The following is a 15,655-nucleotide window of genomic DNA, read 5'->3' on the forward strand; positions in this document are numbered from 1 at the left end:
GTAGTCCTAGCTACTCAGGAGGTGGAGGTGGCGGAGGGATTGCTTGAGCCTGGGAGTTAGAGGTTGCAGTGAGCCATGATTGTACCACTGCACTCAGCCTAAGTGACAGAGTGAGACCCTGTCTCAAAAAAAAAAAAAAGTTAATGGAATAAGAACTGCCAAAACCACATATTATCTTGTGGGAAAATGTTTATAACTTATTGTCAGATGAAAAAAGCAGGTTATAAAGCATACAGTATGGAATCATTCTGTTTGTGCAAGGGAAATACACACAGAAGAGGAGTATACATCAACATGCTGACAAAATGTAGCAGACGTCTTTGGTTGTTGGATCGCGGATGAATTTCTCTATGCCTTTTTCTCTCTCAGGTTTTAGGCATTGAGAATATAATGCTTTGATTCTTTAAAAATTGCTTTGGTTTTGTTTCATTTTGGAATGGTGAAAGGGTATGTGGCCGCTGCTGGTAATTTAGCCTTGGGGGAGGGAAGGAAGATTTGGTCATCTTTCTCATTCGTCAGTGCTCACATCCAGTGCCTGAACCATTGCTTCTCTCTGGGAATCAGCATCATTAGCAAACTCCCACTTCCCCACAGGAGCCACTCTGCCCAAAATTAAAGCATTCTGCAGTGGGATTGGCGTGGAGCAGCAGGCTTCCACCATAGGAAAGTCCCCTCGGGCAGGGGCCACCGTGCAGCAGCTGTCTCTGGTGGGTGAGACTGGCAAGTGAACTTTACTCTCCTGCTCACACATCTGAGTGATTCTGGCATCTTTTTTTGGATCCAATAGTTTGGCTGCCCTCATTTATCACCCAGGTGATCCCACATAGACACAGAACTTGGTAAAGGCATTGTAATACTGCTTTGAAGTAGTATACTTCTTCTTTCTCAGAAGCAGCGCTTGTTGTTTACTACCCTTGTTGGTTCCCCCATGCCCCAAAAGCTTGGGTTCACTTTCCATGGGAAGAATGTTAATAATAGCTAATATTTACTGAACGTTTATTATGCATGCCATGTGCTAAATGCTGCACATAGATTATCACTTTTAAATCTTACACCAACACTATGAGAGATGGGATTAATTTTTATTCTCATTTCACAGCTGAGGAAACCAAGGCACAGCGAGGTAACATGTTGCTTCTAGCGGTAGAGCTAGGATCTGAACCTTGCAGGCTTGTGCTGTATCTCAGCCTTAGTCACTGTGTTGCTGCCTCCCCTTCTGAGTGTGGCCCTGTGCAGACCCGTGGTGTGGACCCAGGGTGCAAGGCCTCCTGAATTCTCTCTATCTCAGTGCTTGCATTGGGTTTGATTCCTTCCCAGCACCCAAAACCTTAATCCTTTCCCAGGAGACTTTCATCCTCTCAAGTAAACAAATTATTTGGAAGTTTTTAAGTCCTTTCACCCTGTTGCCAAGCAAGGAAATCAGCTTGCACTTATAATTTCGTGTAGTTGTGGGCTTTTGACCTAGCATCTAAAGTTCACATAGCTTTTCCAGATTGTTTCCGAGGTTTTCATTATCTCTGACACCATCCCTATTATACTTTAACTCTTCCCATAGAAGAACCATTTCCATATAACTCCATAGGTTCAAAACAGGAAAGGCAGAAGAGAGTATACTCTTATCTCAAGGTATAAACTCAAAGGTTAAAAAAATATTAATTTCTTTAGTATCATAATTTTTAGAGATCACTTAAAAATCTTGTTCTAACACATAAATTCTCTAAGAATCAAAGCACTTGTCACCGTGAGTGTGAACTCTTGCCAGGTCCATCTAACTCAGTTAAATAATATTAAGCACAGATTTCATTTGGCTAGCTATTAGTGTTCCCAGTCAGCAGGTACTGACAGTTATTAACAGTTATAGTTCATTTATAATTTACCTTTTACATTAAGATTTCTTAGTAGACTATTTCAGTATGTATTAAGTTTATATCTAAATGCAATTCAACTTTTCTTTTTCACTAATGAAAGTAGTTATCATTCATTGAACGCATTTCATAAACAGATTTATTCTTTACAGAGACGCCACTGTGCAATTTCAGTGCTAAATGTAACTATTATGACCCCTTGACTCTCTTCTAACTAAATTTGACTTTTAATGTCAATATATCATCGGGCTCACTTTCAGAGCCAACCATTCTTTCTGCCTTTCATCCATAGGACTCATTTACACCAAGGTTGCCACTGTGCTTGCATATCTCACTTCTTCAGACCTTCATGCCAGATTACTGGGTCATTCAGATTAACATGATTTTCATCACTAATATTAACATATAAGCTAGGACCCCTTGATTCTACCTAACATCTCCTGGGCTTTAAACCCCTGTGTTAATGCCACCTATTCTGGAATCCTGCCATTCCTGACATTTTTTCATCTCCTCATTCTTCCTGTGGACTCACCTGACAAGTTACTGCTCTAGATCATGAGCTTTTTAAAAGCAGGAACTATGTATTTTTCTTCTTGGTAGTCCGTAAGTACCTAGGAACAGTGTCCAATAAATGTGGATTGAATTGCAATGAAGTGAAATAACTACTTAGGCATGTATCTTTACATGTTATTCCAGTATTGCAAAGTACACGAATAGAAAAAGTTATTTTATAGCTAAAATCAGAAAATTATAAAAACAGGAAATAAGAGTTTTAATCAAAGATAAGTGAAAATGCTATAACTTTTAATTTGCATGTTTGTCTAAAATTGAGGTATATTTATATAAACTAAAAAATACATCTATTTTAGCTGGGCTCAGTGGCTCATGCCTGTAATCCCAGCACTTTGGGAGGCCGAGATGGGCAGATCACTTGAGATCAGGAGTTAGAGACCAGCCTGACCAACACAGTGAAACCCCATCTCTACTGAAAATACAAAAATTAGCTGGGCATGGTGGCACACACTTGTAATCCCATCTGCTCAGGAGGCTGAGGCATGAAAACCGCTTGAACCCGGAGGCGGAGGTTGCAGTGAACCAAGACCATGCCACTGCCCTCTAGCCTGGGTGACAGAGCAAGACTCCGTCTCAAAAAAAAAAAAAGAGAAAAAAAAATCTATTTTAACTGTTCAATTTGATGAGTTTCAGCAATTTTATATATCTTTGTAACCACCATGCAACACAACATACGGAGCATTTCCATCACGCTTCAAAATTCCCTTGTGTCTTTTTCCAGTCCGTACTGCCCCTCCCCGCTAATAATCATTCTTCTGACTCCTCTGACTGTAAATTTATTGTGCCTATTCATGGATGGAATCATACAATATTTGTTCTTTTGTGTTTGGCTTCTTTCATTTAATGCAGTGTTTTTGAGATTCATCTGTTTTGTTGCTTATATTAGCAGTTCATTCGTTTTTATTGAGCAATATTTCATTATATGAATATACTACAATTTATTTCTCTAATAATAGGCATTAGGATTGGTTCCAATTTTTGACTACTATGAATGCAAATTCCATGAAAATTCTTATGCAACTTTTTTTAGCCACATTTTTATTTCTTTTAGGTCAATACCTAGAAGTAGAATTGTCCTGTTGTGTAAATATGTTTAACTTCATAAGAAACTGACAAGCAGTTTTCTGAAACGATGGTATCATTTACACCCCCATCAGCAATGTATGAAAGTTCTAGTTGCTCTCCATGCTCACCAACATCTGATATTGTTGTCCAATTGACTTTAGTCATGTTAGTAGATGTCAGATGTTAGTTGCATTTCCCTGCTGAGTACTGATGTTGAGAACTTTTCATTTGCTTGTTAGCCATTCACATATTTTCTTTTGTGAATTGTCTGTTCCAATCTTTTACATGTTCTTAAATCTCATTATTTTTATTATTTAAATCAACAATTACCAATGGTACATTTTTATATTTATCACTAGAAATCCTTTGTCACATATACATACCTATATTGCAGATATTTTTCCTCAAAGGCATGTCTTGCTTATTCATTGTCTTTTTCTTAGTGACGTCTTTTGATGAGCAGAAATGTCTTGATTATGGTAGTTTCATAGTAGTCTTGAAATCAGGTGATGTAAGTCTTCTTTTTCAAGATTGTTTTGATTAATGTAGATTCTTTGGTTTTTCCATAATGTTAAAATCAACCTTTCCTGCCACCAGAGGTATGCTAGATGGGAAAAAAAAAAAAAAAAAAAATCAACATGTCAGTTTCTTCAACAACAAAAACAAAGCTGGCCGGAATTTTTCTTGTGATTGCATTGAATCTATAGATTAATTAGAGGGTAGTTTCCAGTTCTGGTAGTGGCTATGTCTTTATCTGATCAACCTACTTGATAAAATATAAAAAACAACTATTTAAAGGCACTGGAGGGTGAGCAAAAGCTGATTGATACTGGAGAGGATTCAACATTTGAAAGAAGGGAATTGCCAGGGGTGAGTTTTCTGGGTTTTTGTTTGTTTTCTGTTGTTGCCTTTTCACTTAAGGGCAAGTCATAGTTTGCACCACATGGAGCAGATAAAACTTGCCCCAGAATCTGCAGTCTAACTGGCTTGATGAACTGGAGGATGGAGTTCAGGACAACCACATCTGCTGTAGAGGGAGAGGGGAACTCTAGAAATGAGACATCTCCAGAAAAGGGGAGCCTAAATTCTATGTAGAAAATTTTCCCAAATCTCTGACTGACCCCTGACTAATGCATATGCAAGACATACTTCAAAGCTTGTAGGTAACACAAAAAGAACAGATCTGAGCTGCAGCCCATTGAGGAGAAGAAAGAATTGCAATTTGAGTTTCTCCAGGTTAACCATTTACTTAAAACACATACACACACATTCTTTAGTGCGACATAATACAATCCAGTCTCTACAACATATCATTCACAATATCCAGGATACAATATGAAATTATTCAACGTAGGAAGAAATAGGAATGTATGACCTATCATCAGAATAAAAGATAATCAATGAAGACCCATCTTTAGAAGGCCCAGATGATAGAATTAACAGACAAGGATTTTAAAGTTACTGTTATAACTGTGCAAAAGGATGTAAAGGAAAATGTGCTTTAATGAATGAAAAATACAAAATACTGACCAAGTGCGGTGGCTCACGACTGTAATCCCAGCACTTTGAGAGGCCGAGGCAGGCTGATTACCTGAAGTCAGGAGTTCGAGACCAGCCTGGCCAACATGGCGAAACCCCATCTCTACTAAAAATACAAAAATTAGCCAAGTGTGCTGGCACATGCCTGTAATCCCAGCTACTCGGGAGGCTGAGGCAGGAGAATTGCTTGAACCCAGGAGGCGGAGGTTGCAGTAAGCCAAGATCATGCCACTGCACTCCAGCCTCTGGAGTATAAGAGTGAGAATCTGTCTCAAAAACAATAATAATAATGAAGACAAGATTTCCAAATGGAAATTGTGAAACTGAGAAAAACAATATCTGAAATACAGAATAGACATTCTAACAATTTTTAGTCTTCCGGTGAGTCAACATATCTTTGTACTTATGTAGGGTTTTGTTTAGTATTTTTCATTAATGTTTTATCAATTCAGTGTAGTGACCTTATGTATTTTCTATTAGATTTGTTTTTAGGTATTTGATGTATTCTCATGACATTATAAGTTGTATTGCCTTTTTTTTTTTTTTTTTTTTTTTTTTTTTTTTTTTGAGACAGAGTCTCTCTCTGTTGCCCAGGCTGGAGTGCAGTGGCATGATCTCGGCTCACTGCAACCTCTGCCTCCCAGGTTCAAGTGATTCTCCTGCCTCAGCCTCACGAGCAGCTGGGACTATAGGCACCTGCCACCACTCCTGGCCAATTTTTGTATTTTTAGTAGAGATGTGGTTTCACCATATTGTCCAGGCTGGTCTCAAACTGTGACCTTGTGATCTGCCCACCTTAGCCTCCCAAAGTGCTGGGATTACAGGCGTGGGCCACTGTACCCAGTCAAGTTGTATTGCTTTTTAAAATTTCATTTTCCAGTTGTGTATTTCTAGTATATAAAAATATGATTGTATTTTGTTTATGGACCATGATGACTGCAACTTTGCTACATTTATTTATTAGTTCTAGCAGTATTTCTGTAAAGTTTATAAGGTTTTCTATGTAATCAATCATCTGTGAATGAATAATATCATTTTTTCCTTGCCTTAAACTGGCTAGGTCATCCATTGCTGGTGGTGAATAGAAATGTTTTCTAGTTTACTAAGAGTGTCTGTCAGGAATGGGTGTTGAATTTTGTCAAATGCATTTCTCGTGTTAACAGTATTAATATATGACTTTTTTTCATTCTCTTAATGTGGTGAATTATATGATTGACTTTTTTTCTAATGTTACCCTTGCATTCCTATGGTAAATGCCACTTGGCCATGATATATTATCCTAGTGTGTTTGATTGGTTGGTTGATTAGATAGATAGATAGATAGATAGATAGATAGATAGATAGATAGATAGATTTTATTAGCTGATATTGTGTTAAAGGTTTTTATGTATCTGTGTTCATCAGGCATATTGGTCTGAAAAGACCAAAAGAAAGTAATTTTTTTTGTACTATCTTTGTCAGATTTCTGTGTTAGAGATATGCTAACCTCATAAAATGATTTGGGAAGTTTTTTTTTTTTTTCTCTGCTCTTTTTTGAAAGAGTTTGTGAAAGGATGGAATTATTTATTTTTGTTTGATAGAATTCTTTTTTGAGGGGGGTGGGGGGGTCTCACTCTCACCCAGGCTGGAGAGCAGTGGCACAATCTCTGCTCACTGCAACCTCCACCTCCCAAGTTCAAGCAATTCTCCTGCCTCAGCCTCCTGAGTAGCTGGGATTACAGGCACCAGCCACCACTCCCAGCTATTTTGGCATTTTTAGTAGAGATGGGGTTTCACCATGTTGGCCAGACTGGTCTCGGACTCCTGAACTTAAGTGATCGGTACACCTCGGCCTCCCAAAGTGCTAGGATTACAGAAGTGAGCCACCATGCCTGGCATAGAATTCATTTTGAAATCATCTGGGCTTAGAATTTTCCTTCTTTGTAAGAAAATCTTAAGGTTTCTAAAAAGGTTTGATTACAAATTAAATTTTTAAAACATGTATTGCAGCAGGTCTGTGATTCTCAAAGTGCTGTGAGTGGACCTGGGGGCCATGGAGAGGTTGGGAGGAGGGGGGATCCTCAAGACCCTTTGAGGAATCCAATAGAGTCAAACATTTTCATAGTGATACTAAAACATTTCTACTTTTTTCACATGGTGACATTTGCACCAATGGTACAAAAACGGTGGGTTTTGTAAAAACTGCTCATGCCTTAGTTAGCACAGATCCAGGCAGTGGCACCAAACTGTAGTAGTAGTCACTGTATTCTTGACCACCATAGCATTTTCACTTAAAAGAAATGCCAGTGCTACTTAAGAGTGTCCTTGATAAGCAGTAACAATTATTTTCTTAAACTCAACCCTGGAGTGTATATCTTCTTAATATTCTGTCTTACAAAATGAGATGTACACATAAAGCAGTACGGCTGCGTAGTATGTGATAGTTGTCTCAAGGAAAGGCATTGTGATACTGAACTTGAAAGAGCATCTGATAAGAGAAACTAGGGTTATTTGGATTTGGATATTTGGCAGTCGTTTCCTCAAAAGTAAACAGTGAGCCTATCACTTCAAAGAATACAACTGATAGTATTTATTGTCAATGATAAAATTACAGCTTTTCAGGAAAAGCTTCACTTTTGGAAAACTTGCATCCACCATTGTGAGTTTGACATCTTCCTAATACTAGAAGATTTAAATATCTGTACATTTCCCAAAGTGCCACTGACTTGAATAGTCTTTCTTGTAAAGAAATAATTTCTCCCCAGAAAGCGCCTCCTTCATGGCCTTATAGTTTTATCCCTCAGAAGCACCATTGGCATTTTAAGCAGCACACATTTTCTTAATACAAGACTATTCCTTTCATTTCTGGATATTTTAACACCCCGACCTCCACCTATTAAATGTCAGTGACACCTCCACCCCCATCATTGTGACAATTGAAAACACACTCACGGTTGCAAGCACCATCAAAAAGAGCAGGGGCATCCTTGTACGTGGTAGCTTGTGTTTGGCTGGACCTGGGTGGAGGAGGCTGGGAAAATGGACCATGGAATCACCGTCTGTACAAGTATCACAGTCCTCTGCATATCTTTGTGGATAGTGCAACTTCCTGTTGAGATTTGGCTTTACATTTTTCAGATTCCCTGCAAGTTCCCTAAAATTGGTATCCATTTAATGGAACAGACATTAAACCAGAGGAAAAATATAGCTCTTCAATGTTTATTGACTGGAGGTTGCAGGTATGCTGCAGGAAGGGCAGTTGTAGAGAAAAACGTTTCATCCTGCAGTGCCACGGTACAATATAGAAAGTAAGATAAAGTTCTAAATGGATAGGCTAATAAGATAATGTAGTGTTTAGAAAAACTTGCAATATTGTTGCCTATTCACTACATATGTAAAGGGGAAATGCAGCATAATTCACTTTGAATCAGATGTTAAGCACAGAGCCTTCCCACAGCTAATTCTCTTGGCTCTGTATACTCTATTGTAGAAGTAAAGTGAATCAGTTAGAAGATATTTACAGGGCCTGGGTACAATATTATGTTTTAGCATTGAGTGAAAAACACTAAATTTTGTACAATATTATGTTTTAGCATTGAGTGAAAAACACTAAATTTTGGAGAGAATGATTGAACCTCAAAATTTTTGATAGGAGTAGAAAACATTATTAGAAAAATAGAATTCGTTAAGGTTCAAGAATGGGATGGAATTTTGGATTGAAATGGAAAGTATGAGATGCCTAGAAAGGAATATTTAGATAGATAAACTCGGGCACCAGAAATCAAGGAAAGGCCAAGTTATAGTACACCTGGCCTCCGCTGTGTCGATCATTACAGCACTTGCATACTGCAAACCCCAAGGCTTGTGCTTTAAGTGTGAGATACCATGGGCTGAGTCACATCCACTGTAACTCCAAGCAAGTTTCTCCTGGCACTTATTACATTACACAGCTGAGCATTTCTGCCCCCACCCAGTGTTACACTGTAAAAATTCCTGCCTCTTTACTAAAAGCCTCTACTTGCTTGAGAAACTTCCTTTTGTGATATGTAGACTGGGCTTATGTTACTGATGAGATTAAAAACAGATTTCATTATAAAAGTTTATGATGTTCCAGTCCATTCAATTTGTGTATAGTTGGAGGAACACATCCCTTCTTATCCATAATTCCTTATTTGATCTTCTCTTGCCCACTGTCCTACCCCTTTATACATCCACAGACCCACACCTCATATTCACACACTTGCAAACCTGTCCATGATCATCCCCACATAAAGGGGCCTGGTTACAGACTTTGATTTCTGATACACAAGAAGGCATTAAAGTGAATGTCTCTTGGGGATATTTGTTGTTAAGACAGCTTTTAGCAAATGAACCAATCTAGCCAGTGAGATGAATTCTTATGTAAGCTTCATAGTTACATAAATCGTGTAAAATTTATCACCGAGTCTAGATTGCTTTCTGTGGCTAGAAACTTCTGTAACCAGCAAAGCAGGAACAAAAGCAGAATCACTGTTGATGGGCTTTCTGAACTTTAGTCTAGTTGTTGTAACGAATAGTTTCATTCTGGATTCAAAGCAGCACCTACCCTAATTGGTGTGGAAATCTCAAGGTTAGCTAGCTAAAGCAGTTTCTGCTTTTTCACCTGTTTCTTTCCTTTGTATTCGTTTGTTCACTGGATCAGCCCACTCCTGCCTTGAACCTAGATACGTGGCAGCTCCCCCTTCCGTTCACAGCTCACTGTTCCTTTAGCTGAGCCAGTAGCTAGCTGTTCAGTAGTTTTGGGTGTTTTATCTTCAGTAAGCTTTTCTCTTCCCTCACTAATGAGAAAAGAGATAATAGATTCCTCAGGCTCCTCCTTTCCTAACAATGTCATCCTGTTTTACTGTCACTCAGCACCCTGCTTTGTGAATAATGTTAACATTTCATTAATGTATTGAAGTATTTATTTATATTTGATCAGTGCTCACCATATTCCTCCATACCTCTAGAAGTCTCTTGGTAAAGATCATGCCCTTTTAACTGTCTGATAACATGCACACAGAGGCACTTCACGAAGGATCACTGAAGATCAAATGTCACTCTCAGAAAACGTAATAGATAAGCTCTGAGCTTTTTGGCATGTTCCCCAAGAAGATTAGTAGATGGTATACAGTTGAGCAACTGAACTGTGGGAGCCAAACTGTGGGAGGAGATGAGTAAGGGATGTGACATATCAGAGGTGAGACTATGGGATAGAAAGCCTTTCATCCACAGGCTTCAGAATACTGTTCACAGACTTACCCTTAACGAGAGATTTGGAAATCTCTCTAAGAGAGTTGGGAAACCAAAGCAGAGGCCTGAAAAGACCAGGTTGTGAGGGAGGACACAGGCAACAGAGGAGCATGGACTTCTGAGCTTGGCAAACATTTCACTTTGCTCCCTCCCGCAGTGCTCTGTTGAGTCATCAGGACCCAGGCTATAAATAACCCCACGTGGCTTTTAGGCCAGGACTCAGGAAGGTCTGTGTAGCCTCACCCCAGGGTTGCTACACCTCTGTCATTGAAATGACTTTAATGACAAAGGAAAGAATAACGCTGATTTAAATCACTATGAATACTTCTTTCGATTTAGGCAGCCTTTCTTTTTTCTAAGCCCCCTTAACCAGGGTTTGGAGCAAGGTTGTTCATTATGGAAGTCTTATGTTTCTTCTATGTACAATTTTCTTGTCACTGTACCTAAATAGGAAAAGAAATACAGCGTAATTAAAGACAGTCCCAGGAAGAATAACCAAAAGTGTTAAGGAGATGGAAAGACTGACAGATAAGACTGTCCTCAGAAGAAATGAGACCTTTAGAAAATCATACTAAAATATATTTAGCATAAAATTTACCATTTTAACCATTTTTAAGTGTACAATTCAGTGGCATTTAGTATATTTATACTGTTTTGCAACTATTAGCCACCATCTGTCTCCAGAACTTTGTCATCATCCCAGACTGAAGCTGTGTACTCACTAAACAATGACTTCCTATTCTCTAATTCGATAGCCCTCGATAATCACCATTCTACTTTCTGTCTCTAAAATGTACCTATTCTAGGTACCTCACATAAGTGGCATCATATAATATTTGTTCTTTTGTGACTGACTCATTTCACTTAGCATAGTATCTTTTCTGTACATGTGCTGCAGCATATGGCAGAATTTCCTTTCTCTTTAAACCTGAGTAATATTGTATGTAGATTCATCTGTTGATGGACATTTGGGTTGTTTTCACCTTTTGGCTATTTTGCACAATGCTGCTATGAACATTGGTGTATGGTTGTTAGTTTTGATTTCAATTCTTTTCTGTATATATCTACAAGAAAAATTGCTGGATCATCCAGTTATTTTGGGTTTCACTTTTTGAGGAACCCCTAAAGTGTTTTCCACAGTAGCTGTACCATTTTACTTTCCCACCAGCATTGCACAAGGGTTCCAGTTTTTCCACATCCTCAGCAGACCTTGTTATCTTCAGGTGTTTTGTTTTAATGATAGCCAGCCAAATGGGAATGAAGTAGTAGGTATGGGGTCTTTTCTACTGGGAAAAATGATCTGAGAGGGGAAATGTAGGAGGCTATAGTTGTAAAGACTTCTGCTAGGAACTACACAGACATGGTCACCAGAATCTAGAATTTGGGGCTGGGTGCAGTGGCTCACGCCTGCAATCCAAGCACTTTGGGAGGCTGAGGTGGGCAGATCGCTTGAGCCCAGGAGTTCGAGACCAGTCAGGGCAATGTAGTGAAACCCCCCCCATCTCTACAAAAAAATACAAAAATTAGCCAGGCATGGTGGCATGCACCTAGAATCCCAGCTTCTCAGGAGGCTGAGGATCACCTGAGCATGGGGAGGTTGAGGCTGCAGTGAGCTGTGATTTCACCATTGCACTCCATCCTGGGCTACAGATTGAGACTCTGTCTCTAAATAAATAAGTAATTTGGGCAAGGAAGATAGTCAAAGTATTTAACAAATACTATAATATAGCATAGGTACTGATTATTGTGACCTTTGCCTTCCTCAGGTGTACAGATTGTCAGCCTTAGTGGGGACTATATGAGGTAAATTTGGAATAATGAAAAAAAGTGTCTTCCACACCATTTATGTTACCCAGTGATAGGGACATAAGCTCAAATATAAACAGCTTCTAAAAAATATTTAGATATTTAACTGATGCATGATTGAGAAAAAGCAAGAATTCTGTGTGATGAACCCTTTTCCTTTTGAAGTTGATGTTAGAGAAGATGGTCATGATCATGCATCTGTTCCTGCCTTAAGTTAGCCCCCTATCCTGCATTGGAAACTCTGGACTCTTCTGGTAGGTCTTCTGGCGATCACAGGGGAATGAAATTGCTATTGCAGTTGTTTTACATCCAGCAAATATTTATTGTACATTGACCGTGTGCCAGGTCTTATGATACGTGCTAGGAAAAGAACAGAGTGCAAAACAAGAACCCTGTCCTTGTCATCATGGAGCTACGGTTTAGTGGGGGAGTCAGATAATATCACACAAGTAGGTTTGTAATTCCAAACTGTGCTTGGTTCCATACAGGAAAAATACCCAAGACATTTCTCTCCTTTCCTCCAGATTGTTCATACAACCACTCACTCTAAGAAACCTGCTTGCTTTTCTCTTCAGGAACCTCCAGACAGGTGGGTTTGCCTGGGAAGGAGAGGTAGAAAACAACGTGTACAGCAAGGCTACAGGGGTGGTCCCCCAGCACAAGTATCACCCCACAGCAGGCAGCTATCAGCTCCATTTTGCCCTGCAGCAACTTGAACAACAAAAACTTCAGTCCCGGCAGCTCCTGGACCAGAGTCGAGCCCGGCACCAGGTAATTCAAGATAAGTCTTTTCCATGTGTTACTATCTTCCTGCTGTTGGTTAAAAAAAAAAAAAAAAAAAGTGAATGAATGAGAAATGTAGGATTAGTTTTCCAACCCCATGCCACCCTGGCTTGGACAGCTCATGGGGAGTCTCATCTTGGGGAAAAAATGTTCTGGAGCCATAACACTGGCTTTGCCTGAAAGTGATGCTTAACCAGTGTTTGACATGTGTTTTGTTTTGTTTTTTTTCCATTTGAATGCTCCTATACAAAAATCTCTATTGTGGTATTTACCCTTTCTGTTGTATGATCTTAGTTTAGTAACCTCCCATGGGGTCTGATTCTAAGATACCTGAAAGCTAGCATTTTAAGCATCTTTATTTCTAAGTGTTCTACTTTCTTGCCTTCATATACTTGGCATACATATGTGATATTACTTATTATATAACAAGATTTTCAAGGAATAAATAAGCTGCAAGTTCTTCTGGAAAGTGGAAATGGACATATGTTAGCATGCAGGTCATCTGTAAATGATAGCTGTTCATTCAACAAATGTTTACTGTGTATCTGTTGTGTACTAGGCACTGTTTAAACAGTGGGGCTATAAGGTGACTGTACACACAAAACTCCTCACTGTTGTGGAACTTATGTGTAGGGAGATGTTGATTTGCTACTCACTGTCTATAAAATACCAGAAACTCCTGAATGAGGGAGCTATATAAGTATATAGCACTAATATATTAGTATGGCCCCAATTGTAGAGAAAGGATGACCTCACCAAAACTTCAGGGTTTAAATTTTTCTTGGTGACTCAGGATCATCATTAGAATAGTTACTATGGCCCGGGCACGGTGGCTCACGCCTATAATCCCAGCACTTTGGGAGGCTGAGACAGGCGGATCATGAGGTCAGGAGATTGAGACCATCCTGACTAACACGGTGAAACCCCGTCTCTACTAAAAATACAAAAATTAGCCGGGCGCAGTGGCGGAAGCCTGTAGTCCCAGCTACACGGGAGGCTGAGGCAGGAGAATGGCGTGAACCCGGAAGGCGGAGCTTGCAGTGAGTGGAGATCGCGCTACTGCACTCCAGCCTGGGCGACAGAGCGAGACTCCATCTGAAAAAAAAAAAAGAAAAAAAGAATAGTTACTATGTTCTACAGTGGAGTTATTGGAATGAATTAGTACTGATTCTATAAGCTTTTCTGACATTTGGTTATGTGAAGAAATAACTTTTTATCAGTTTGATCTCCTGATCACTTTTTTTTTATAAAAATGTAGTACATAGTGTGCATGAGTTTGTGCAATATTATTATTTACTCAAAGACTAAAGCAGCATTTCCCAAAGGTTTTTTCCTCTAAGTAAAACAATTATTATTATATTCTGTCTTATCTTTTCAACTACCACCCATAATAAAATGTCATTTTATTATTTCAACATAGTTCATCACTTGATCATCTTTACCTGAGGTAGAGTACTCTGTACATTATGTTAATTCATCATAATTGAGAAATTGTAAGTGCCGGCGTTTGCAAAGTAGTTCTTTAGACCATTTTTATTGGAGAAAAATAAGATTTCTTAATCTGGAAAGCATAAGAGTATAGCATCTCATTGTAATCACCACATCACTTCCTGTCATGTAAAATTTTCTTCATTTGGAAAATCTTGGGGATAGCAGAAGCGTTTAAGCCAGTTTACATTTTCACAATTCCAGATACAAATGTGTGTCTTCGTTGTTGTTGTTGTTTTTTAATCTGCGTTCTTAAATTTCTTAAAGCTTTTTAAGCTTTAAACTCCCTGTCATTCAGAGTACTTAAGAATGCCAACTTAATCAGATACTGGATAGGGGAAGTATCACTGTATAGGCTGAGGATCAAAAAACTACTTATCAGGTCCTTGGCTCATTACCTGGGTGACAAAATAATTTGTGCACCAAACCCCTGCAACACACCATTTACCTTTATAACAAACCTGAACATGTGTCCCTGAGCCTAAACTAAAAGTTAGAAAAAAAAAATCTCTGGCTCTAATGAATCTAGACAGTTGGTACCCTTTAAACCATGCTTCAATACCTTGAAATGGAGGATGACTGGGGAAGGAGAGGCAGTTTTGTTGATTTTCACTTTTAGAAACTGCTTCATTTTTAAGTCCTTCTCATACTTTTGATTAGCTTCCAGCAACTCACATTCCTTTGAAAATTCAAAGTACTGTACTACTGTTCTTGTGTGGAATTTCTTTTCACTGAGGATTATACTGGTTTAGTTTCACTGAATTATGAAGTATATGGAAATTATGTTTTTCAGAATCTGTCAGAATATCTGTTTTAGGGAGGAGGCAGAACTCCCAAGAAGGGAGTTCTCTCGTTCTCCTGGAGAGCAAACAGAAAATCATTCATCATAATTGTATATAGGTGTATAACATTATTTTATTTCTTCTCCCCCACACCCCAAACCTGTTTTTCTAAACCACAGCTGATTTAGGGAAAAATGAGTAAGGGTGAAGTTTCTGGGACTATAGGAGAGAGCTAAAGTAACTAAATTCCATTAGCTTCAAGAGTTTATAACTAATAAAATAACAAATAAGATATTAAATATTCTAACAGGAAGAATATGTAGAAACTTAGAGCACTTTATTTCAGAGGGTACTTAGAATCATTCCACGGTGGAAGCAAAACCCTACTAGATGTTATGCCTTTGTAGCTTAGCTGTGCTGGATCTGGCGGTTATAATTGTCACTGAATTGTTGATTGAAGCATGGTTTACATTCTCAGTATTCTGTATTTCTGTCCTTGGGTTA

At 38.7% G+C, this 15,655-nt stretch overlaps 1 protein-coding gene across 17 annotated transcripts in view; it reads left to right on the top strand.

Moving 5' to 3' along the window:
- TTLL5 (tubulin tyrosine ligase like 5) overlaps positions 1 to 15,655 on the top strand; it is a 296,207-nt gene that overhangs the window by 188,439 nt on the left and 92,113 nt on the right. For all 17 annotated transcript variants that reach the window (XM_030929811.1, XM_030929823.1, XM_030929826.1 and 14 more), the window contains one exon: positions 12,674 to 12,869. In XM_030929811.1, coding sequence (XP_030785671.1) covers positions 12,674 to 12,869 — 196 coding nt within the window. The remainder of the gene's footprint in view (positions 1 to 12,673; positions 12,870 to 15,655) is intronic.

Source organism: Rhinopithecus roxellana, chromosome 5, assembly GCF_007565055.1.
Source record: "Rhinopithecus roxellana isolate Shanxi Qingling chromosome 5, ASM756505v1, whole genome shotgun sequence".
NCBI lineage: Eukaryota > Metazoa > Chordata > Mammalia > Primates > Cercopithecidae > Rhinopithecus > Rhinopithecus roxellana.